This window comes from Porites lutea, chromosome 10, assembly GCF_958299795.1.
Source record: "Porites lutea chromosome 10, jaPorLute2.1, whole genome shotgun sequence".
Classification (NCBI taxonomy): Eukaryota; Metazoa; Cnidaria; class Anthozoa; order Scleractinia; family Poritidae; genus Porites; species Porites lutea.
In genome coordinates this window covers 27,180,955-27,190,553 of record NC_133210.1, presented here as the reverse complement: position 1 = coordinate 27,190,553, position 9,599 = coordinate 27,180,955, and the positions used below count along the sequence as shown (strand labels likewise).

Genomic DNA, 9,599 nt, shown 5'->3' with positions numbered 1-9,599 from the left:
AAAGAGTACCATGTGAAAGTACTGCTGAAGAGGTTCCATTTCAATGGTAACACCACAGTATTTCATCCACAGATTTTGAAGTCATTGGCAAACAATCTCGCTTTAACTTGGCCTAGGAAATCTTGACAGGTTAGAGAGAGTAGTTTTGGCTCCAATTAAGCAATCAAACATTTTCGTCCAACATCGTATTTGTCACGCACAATATGGGGTTGCTAAACAATTAAACATTGGTTTGTAAATATGCAGAAAATTTAGATGAAAATGTTTGAAAGGCATTTAAATGTAATGGTGAGAGAGGCAGCTAAACAGTAACAAAAGCTCTTCCAACACAATGTTGTACATAGTGTAACAGGTAACAGGTTTCTCAGAAATTTTGTTTTATTGTGACATAAATCTGGCACTAGATAGCTTCATTTCTGTTTTTAGTTTTTGGCAATTTGATTTATCTTTCTTATTTAATAATTTTTATTTGGTTTTATGTGGTAATGTAGAAGATGTCTTAGTTATGCCCAAGGCAAATAATATTTGCTATGAACATCCTTCTTTTGGCAGAAAATGTGATTTTTGTAGAACATTTTGTGGACAGTCTTTCAGGGGAGTAAACATGTTCTGAATATAAAATAATACAAGCTACAATCAGCAACAAAATTGCCCCAAAGGGCCTTTCTGACATTTTGCCAATTTCAGAAGGGGTAAAATGAAGCTTTCCTGCCCCACCCTCTCCATGGACGTTGTGCTGCTGTTCAAGCTACCTGTGGGAAAAAAAACTCTCCAACTATGGGTGGGAGATGTTGAGGGAGTGTCTCAACAATTCTGTTGCCCATTGTAGCTAGCAAAGGACTCATGGATCAATTCTGGTTTCTGGGAAACTGCCCACCTACCCCTCCCCTAAGCTAACATTAACACTTACCTCTTACTCAGGGCAAAATGTTGGCTAAGGGGAGGGGTAGGTGGGAAGTTTCTCGGAAACCTAAATTTATCCAGATTCAATTCCAGTAGTGGTGACCCAACCTTTGTACTTGTAAGAGGGGGTATCAATACAGAGATTTGTCAGTAGTGGTGTATGTAATGTAAAAGGAAGACCTAAAGGTCAATCTTCTTCTTATACTTTTATAATATATTATTGATACAGAAATGCTCAAATAAGTCCTATATGACCTGAATAGAATTTATTTTGCAAAGAAAATTGTTTAAATGTGTTGTGTGTACATCTGTAGCAGTCACCTGAAGTGCTGCAATGTACTAGAGTCATACTAAGCTCAGTAAATATAACTACTCGTTTGAAAAAAAGAATTTTAAAATTATTATAGCCCTAGTATTTGATTATACTTCACGCTAGGAACTTTTTGAGAAGAGAGTATAGCTTGGAATCTGCAGTTTATCAAAGACGGGCTTAAGATATATGTGTGACTGACCAAGCATGTGATGAGGCCAAGGTGGGATGATATAAGCTGACTTCTTTTTTGTCGCGTTTATTTGATTCCTGTTGAGGTCTATACAAACACGAAAAAACAAAACAACAACAAAAACTAGGCTAATACCCAGGCATCTTGGCTGAACATGCTTGGCCAATAAAGGATTTATTATAAATTATGACAAAATAACTTTATGGGGGAACAATATGAAGAATCCAATAATCAGAAAAAGGATGTGCTTGGTCCTGCCCACTCATGGAGGCAGGTATGTGTTAAACACTGTTTCTGCCTATGGGTATGTGTACGCGGGACCTTGAAAAGGCCACCTCTTGCATTTGTTAGGGAGCTCACAGAACAATAAGGGTAATGACAACACTGGAAAAGAACTGTAAGTTTAATGACCAATATGCATTACACTCTTAAAAACTTATTATTTTTGCCTTCCTATCAATTCACTTTATATTATTAAGCGATGTTGTCACTGTTGCTGATGTTATGGTTTTGTTTGCTCCGTAGCAGCTGTCTTCTCAGTGGTTTGTGTGTAGAATATTGTTCCCCTTTAAAGTAATTATTAATTTAGATTTACTTGAATGTTGTAAGTTCATAGCATTTTATTTATTCAGCAATTTTATTATTCCAGTAACATTGTTACTTTCAGTTCAAAACTGGAACAAAGCAAAATAAAAATGATTTTAAAAATATCCCAGGAACATGCTTTTGGAATTAACACAAGGACCTTTGTCTTCCCATAGTAAAATAAACACATTGAAACCCAAAGTTACCCAAACCAGTGATTCCTCTAACATCACACTTCAAACAGGGATGTTTCAGCTTTGAAAGGTTGGGTGGCCTGTGGTCTAACTTCAACTCATCTAGGGGTGGCGAATGGTAAAATCTGAGACTCGCTGAGACGCTGAGATGCTAGTTAGAAATCTGAGCCCGTGACTCTTTGGTAAAAAGTTTTGAGACTCAAAAAAATTAAAAACAAACCATGCAAAAACGAGACTTTGAGGCTTATCAAAAACGTTTCCGAGATTTCGTGATCCTGCCAAAATTTTCCGAGACCCAAGTTTTTCAAGGTACCATTTGCCACCCCTTAATCTTTATCTTTTTTATAATGGACAATAATACAATTTTCCTTTTATTCCCTTTCATCTAGTTCTCACCAATGGCAGATGCTATGGCGCCATAGACATTGTCACTCGGCAGCTATTTTGTCTCAGGAGATTGAAAGTGCTTTGTTCATGCACGGCTAGCCTAGTTCTCTCTTTGAGGCTAGCCGTGCATAAACAAAGCTTTTTAAATCTCTTGAGACAAAATGGCCGTCCCTTGAGAAAGGTCTATTGGACCTGTTTTAAGAAGTCTTATTAAAATCTATCTGTCTGGATCAAGCTTAATTTTTGGACACAGATGCTGTCAGTGTTATTAAACCAAAAAGCAAATTATTTCCATGCTTGCAACATGCTGATTATCACATCTTTCACAGTCTATATAGATGACAAGTCTTCTGCTAGCCTACTCTTTCTGAATGTTATCTGCTCAGGACTGCTTGCTACTTCCCCAGGGGGTACTTAGATCATGAATTTTAGGGTGGGTGGGTGCCACTGGAATCCTGAAACCCTTGTTTACCTATACCAGACCATGATCAGCTGTATTTTCAACCCTTATCAGTAAAACAGGCACCAGAAATAATACCCTGAAAACTCTTTAATAATGTTGTTTACGCCAAGTAATTTCCCATAAATGAATATTGTGTCCCTGCACACATGTAGTCACACCAACTTGAGCTGAGGTGTATTTGTGAAAATGCTCAGTGGGGGGGAAGTGAATTGTACTGTTTGCAGGCTTTGTTAAAAATTGTTACTACTTCCTGCTCACTGTATAGATTATGACAATTGCTGCCATGGAACCAGTTCAATCAGAACCCGGTAAGAAAACCAAATTATACAAATATTTCTTAGTTTTGATGTCAGATGTACCAGTGATTATAATATAATAATAATACAGTCAAGCCAGGTCAAGCATACTCCTTAGTGAATTGGTTATTTTGAAAATCGAATCTGTAAGTTGAATTGTTGCTGCTGCATGGTATTAAATAATTCAAATCAGCATTCCTGTGTGTATAATGAGCAGTGACTTTTGGACCGAAATAAGACGTTATTAGATATATTGATCGCAGTGTTTCAGCCGCGTACTGCAGGCCTTCGTCACGCGATAGTGTTGATTTACTGAGAAGGACAATGTGTACCGCGGTGGTTGACAACATCACCATTGCTGATAAAAAATATCTTCACACTTAAAGTAATAACCACTTCCTTATTCAAAATAATCAAGTGGTTGATCAACAGGCAACCCAGCACCGGACTACAGTCAGATATACACACTGCTTAGTAGAGTCATGAGAGAACAGCCACCACCTGACCTTACCCCACTTGGTAAGTGGTATCATGCATTATAATAACTTAATGTCTCTCAGTGTTTGCCAGCTTGTAGGGAGAGGGATGCAACAGGTGCACATTCATCACTTCCCCCTTTTTCTTTTCCCCCTTTTTCTTCCTTCTGTGGTCCCCCTGTTGGTTCCGAACTCGTCACTTACTTAGCTATTCTCTACCTGGCCAAGATCAAGTGGTAGCAATGTTTTACTTTCCTAAAGATTGCAATCTATTAACTTCCTCAGTAGTGTAAGCCCAAGGTTCGCAGCCAAAGTCTTTGAAAGGTGCTCTAAGAGTTCCATGTTTTACCAGTGATATCTTTTATCTGACAGTGGACTATAGATCATTTTCACACATGTAGTAAGCTGTCATGCAAATTTCTTGGAACAAAAAGAAGTTTTACATGAGAAATAAGACCCAAGCCATAGTACACCAAATTGACCCCCATTTTATTGATTTGCTACACCAATATGGCCACCTTAATGCCATGTGCAACTTGAGATATTCCTGGAGCCCACCCCCTACCCCCTCTAACTGGTTTGTACTTTTAAGGCTCCTAAGTACCTGCCTAACTAAAATCCTACCTATGGGCCTAGTGTAGTTGCCTGGATGGGTAACACTCCTTGTGTCTGATATCATAATTTATGTCTTTACCATAATTTATAATTAAGTGTTATGAATTTACTGTGACAGTGTTAGCTCAGTTGGTAGAGTGCTAGACTGCAGAGTAGAAGGTTGCAGGTTTGATTCCCGGGGGCCAGACCAATACTCAGGGTCTTAACATAATTGAGAAATGAAGGGACTCCCTTTGCACTGCAAGAGGCTGGACCTTTGGGTGGCTCAGATGACCAGGTAAAATAGTGGTCCCATTCCCATCTCCAGTTGGAGATGTAAAAACAGTGTCCCCAATTAGTAACTTTGTGCTTAATACTTTGACACTCAAATAAAGAGCATTTTTCTTTCACATAATCCTCATCTGTTTCTCTTATTTCTTGCTTCAGATGCATCAGTCATTCTGGATTTATTAAATGACCTAGAAAGACGGCTTGCGGGTCATGATATAAGCAGTCAAGTTCAATTTGTAGTTAATAAGTCCAAAGAAATCATGGCAACAGCTGCAGGAACCACTGGACAAGGCAGTTCTGATGCAGGCAGTAGTTCCAGCCGTCCCAAATCCCAGTTGTTCTCTTTAAACCCCCTTAATGTTCCTGTTCAACTGTTAAACTTAAAGAAGCCTGCCCCGGTCAACACTGCTTCCAAGGCTGCCCCTGAGACTACTAAGGAACAGAGTTGACCATTTTAGGAATTCTTAAACTATAGCACAGTCAACTCTGTAAACTACAGCACAGTCAGCACCATGAAAAATCACTATTCCGAAGTTTTCACTTTGGGATGAGACTTCAGGATTTTATTGTGTCACAGAGGTAATACAACCCTTGTTAGTTATGTCTGTGAAGAAGTGCCAATATCCTTGTTCTGGGCTTTCAATGGCTCAGCAATTTATGAAAATGTGTTTTGAATTTCCCTGCAACCTGATTGGCAAAATGACAATGGCTTTTTACCAGGTCAATTGTGGCACATACTCAACTCCTTGTACACAGATTTCAGTGCTGTTTTGCAGACAGACTTAACCAGAAGTTTATTTCCCTCTGTGGCACTGGCAACAGTATTCCTTTGGCATACAGCTTAGAAGCTTTTTTTGATTTGTTTCATTTTAGGATTTTACCCACTGACACAAAAGTAAAAATTAAACAAGTTTCAAGCGCAATAAGCATTCTGTTTTGTACCTTACACTTAAATCATTGGTCACAGTAAAATGAAAAGTAATTTTTCTGATGAACAATCCACAAAGAAGTTTAACAATGTTCCTCCATTGTAATGTGACTTTATTACAAGTTATTATGTACATGAAGTGTTCTTTTACATATACATTAATATTTCCTAATTATTATTACATGCATACAAAAGAATTTGACCATAGTTACCACTTTGCTTTTCTATCTAAACGAATGTACTTAAAATAATATTAAAATTATAATTGTCAAAAAACTCTAGGAGTAAATTCAGATAGCATTTTGTGTTCTAGCTAAGCAAACCATCATTGAGTAGGCGAAAAAGATCAATTTTAAGATTGGATACTTTTGATAACAATACATAGTTGTAAGGTAAACTTTTCTTCTTTTGTATTTACGTAGCTTAACAATACCGCCTTCTTGCATCTTTTGTTGGAAAGCATGCTAAAAATGTGACTGATCTTCAACCAAAACCTGGCATTATTACTTGTATGTGGTATCTTTTGTATGCAGTGTGTCTCTGCTTGTTATGCCAAACTCCATATTAAATCTTGAATTGATTGACAAAAGCTTTTTCTCCATTGTGACCTTTGCTATTATCATTGTCGCTTTTATTATTATTTCTTGGGGTTTCAAGTTCATGTTCCTCCACACATAATGTAGCTGCCTTCTTTAAGCTAAAGAGGGATTGCTTGACCTCTCAGCCTGATCCAACGCTCTCTGTAAGTTTGTGTCAAACAGTTCACACCTAAAGAGAGAGAAGCCTAGTTAAATCAGCACTATTGCTGGTTCACTGTTGACGTCACAGCGGCCATGTCAATTGACAAGAATAACAGTGTTTCCCTCCGCTGGGAATTAAACCCCTTTTTCATACAAATTCTGCAAACAAAAATTTGTATTGCTTTGTCTACCAACATGGCTGCCTTGCCACGTGGTTGCAAACCAAAAATACAAGTTAAGCATCTGTTCTCAAGCTTAAAACAATAACTTTGCTATTTAGCATAGACCCTTTTTATAAATCAAGGTCCATCCATTTGCCCTGCAAATGGCTAGACCTTCAAGTGGCTTGGATGACCATGTAAACAAATATCTCCGGTAGGAGATGTACAAGCAGTGTCCTCAATAAATAACAATGCTTAATACATTGACCCTTTAATCCCTAAGATCAAAAATTGATATCTTATTTGTCGCTCCTTCTCATTTCCTACAGAAGTAGTGGAGGGGAGAAGTTGATAAAATATCAAGCAAATTCATCTTGTGTGATCATGTCTCTAATTCCCATGACCACTCTGTTTTACAAAGCATTGATATTGCGAGGAGAAATTTGATGCTGATCACTCTTAGGGCTTGAAGGGTTAAATGTACTCTTAGTTTATAATAGTTATATGTAAGTAGTATTCTGACATCACTAACTGGGTTTTAAGGCAAAATAATTCTCTCTGAAAGTTATTCCTCATCTACGCTCAAGCAATTTCTGGTTAAATAAAGTTTTGTAAAATCATACATACTGTTTTGTTGTTACCTTATGGGCATGTCCAGTGAGTAAAATGGATTCTTCAGGGCAAAATCTGAATAAAGCTCATAAATCTTTTTTAAGAATATATCCATTCCAAGTTGTTTTGGGTCTGTTAGCACAATGAACTTTAATCCTGTTGAAATTCAAGAAGCACAAAGAGAGTAAATTTAAACTCATATGCAGATATGGCTGATATGGAATTTATTAATATATTAAAAATTTTACCAAGAAGATGAACTGTTTACATCAGAGGGGATTTTATTTAACTCATACATGAGCTGGAACAATTTCATCTAGTTAGAACATTTTTGTGCTTATCCTTTTTATACTACTACGTGAGAAATTTCTTCAATTTGATTGGCTAAGAGCAGTGGTATTTCAGCTTAATTTGAAATACCTACATGTGAAAATTACAAAACCTTTGCGGGTAGTAGCATAAACAAATAATAGCATGATTTGTACGTGATATTTGGCATAAATACCACTAGTGATATTTCAAAATTGACTCAAATTTCACTCGCCTAACGGCTCGTGAAATTACGTACAACAATTTCGAAATATCACTCGTGGTATTTATGCCAAATATCACTACAAATCATGCTATTACCTATACAAAGACCACCTGAAATTAAAATTCAACTGTAACAAATCTATCAGGCTAGTGAATAACTTCTTCATCAAAATTCCTAAGCTTTCTTGCATACACTCATGCTTTTAAAATAATAACAACTGATACTCTTTAAGAATTATTACATTCTTAGTAGTATGGTATATAAGTTCTTTTTGTCAGGAAATGACAGAGAGGAATTTTGGCCATTAGCTATTTATATTGACCTTTCCCTTATTTTATCTGACCCTGATATCTTCTTGATCCGTTCACAAACTATACAGGAACATCTTTAAATATATTTAAAACCTACCAGTATGTGTTTGGTAGCAATGAAGTTTAAAGGAATCTGCTTCTAATACTTCAATTCCAGAAGATCTTTGTTCTGGAGACAGTTTAGCAGAGATTGCATACAGCCTGCAAACAAATCAAGTTACATATAATAGTGATAAGATTATGCAAGGCTTAATCAGGGTGTAATTGACATAAAATGCACCCAGTTAGCTTGCTCTAATCCCTGAGGTACTCACTACCTGGCTTGCCCTTTCTCCACCAATGCCTCACTCTATTCCATTCCTCAACGGGGTCAGCAGGGGTTACCTCTGGGTCACTTACCATTGATCTTACCAAAAACAAGCCACCTGGAGTAAGCACCCCCCCTTTGCATCTAACTGGAGAGAGGGTCTTTCGGGACTGGGCTTAGCACAAGGAACTTCTTGTTCTACTTGGCATTTTTTGGGGGGTTGGGTGGGGAATCGCTGTTTGCAGCACCCCTTCAGACTTGTGCTAAAGCCCTGTCAGGGGGTGGGGAGAGATGGGAATACTGCTGGACTTGGTTTACTTGACCAAGGACATACAAGTAATTCCAGCCACATGGATGTGTGAATCGTGCTCCCCTTTAAGTGTAGGCATGAGGCACCCCCTAGGAGCCATGTGCCAAAACCCCTCATCCGATGGGTTATCCAGTTGGTGGGTTTTATTCGGGCATTTTCCCTGCCCAATTTCTCCCACCAAAGCAGTTCAGTTCATCTTCATTCAATTTTTCATTCCTCTCACGGGTTAAGATGAACTCAACAAATTGGCCTGCTCCCAATGTATGGGTCTTCATAGCTCAGCTGGTAGAGCACTGCAGCGTTAACGCAGAGGCCATGGGTTTAAATCCCACTGAAGTCCCAAAATTCTTCTCAGGTTAATTTGCAATTCCCCATATTTCCACTTACCACTGCAACGATCATATCTCCATTTACATTTGTATTTCCACAGTTCACATCATCTTCGAAGCCTTGTGTGTTGTGTTATTTCTTTGTCGGTGGACCATAACATTAAATTTAGTATTAAGCATGATTGACTTACGGATGAAACATGCTTGCTAACATAATGCGCTCGTTGGTTGTGAGCTTTGGCCGACCGAACTTCAAGTTAAGAGGGTAGTTCGCCGGATCTCTGATAACTTCCATAGCTTCTCTCCCATCAGACAGACGCCTTCCTGTGACGGTCTCGCCATTAATCGCCAACAAGGCATGTCCAACTAATTTAAAGGAAATTTATTGCTTTTAATATAATTACATTGTACAAGCTTTATAAACTGAGTGGAAATAAGATGTCTCATGATCATTGAATTTAAACTTACCTTTTATATTATCTCTTTCACCAAAAATCACTGTTATTTTATCATCTTCACGTAGCACAATGTCTAAAGGATAGCTAAATGCTTGTTCCACTTCGCTTTTTGGCGTAACGTGGTCGTAATGATAAATAAGTCCCCCGGCTCGATTCAAGATGTACACACTGAAAATCGCCATCTTGAATACCGGGTGATGGAAGAGGCCTGGCGAG

General features: G+C 38.0%; 1 protein-coding gene across 1 annotated transcript; it reads right to left on the bottom strand.

Moving 5' to 3' along the window:
* Window positions 1-5,738: 5,738 nt before the first annotated feature.
* On the bottom strand, window positions 5,739-9,570 carry LOC140949917 (trafficking protein particle complex subunit 4-like). The gene is made up of 5 exons (XM_073399073.1): window positions 9,394-9,570; window positions 9,117-9,291; window positions 8,077-8,180; window positions 7,163-7,289; window positions 5,739-6,388 (listed from the first exon to the last, which is right to left on the bottom strand). Exons 1-5 carry the CDS (start codon window positions 9,563-9,565, stop codon window positions 6,313-6,315), a joined length of 654 nt encoding a protein of 217 aa, XP_073255174.1. The 5' UTR covers window positions 9,566-9,570; the 3' UTR covers window positions 5,739-6,312.
* Window positions 9,571-9,599: the final 29 nt, after the last annotated feature.

Coding starts and splice junctions, on each gene's coding strand:
- LOC140949917 (XM_073399073.1), bottom strand. CDS start 9,565: ATGGCGATTTTCAGTGTGTACATCTTGAATCGAGCCGGGGGACTTATT. Junction 9,292..9,393: donor TGAAAGAGATAATATAAAAG/GTAAGTTTAAAT, acceptor CCTTTAAATTAG/TTGGACATGCCTTGTTGGCG. Junction 7,290..8,076: donor TTGCTACCAAACACATACTG/GTAGGTTTTAAA, acceptor GAATTTCAACAG/GATTAAAGTTCATTGTGCTA.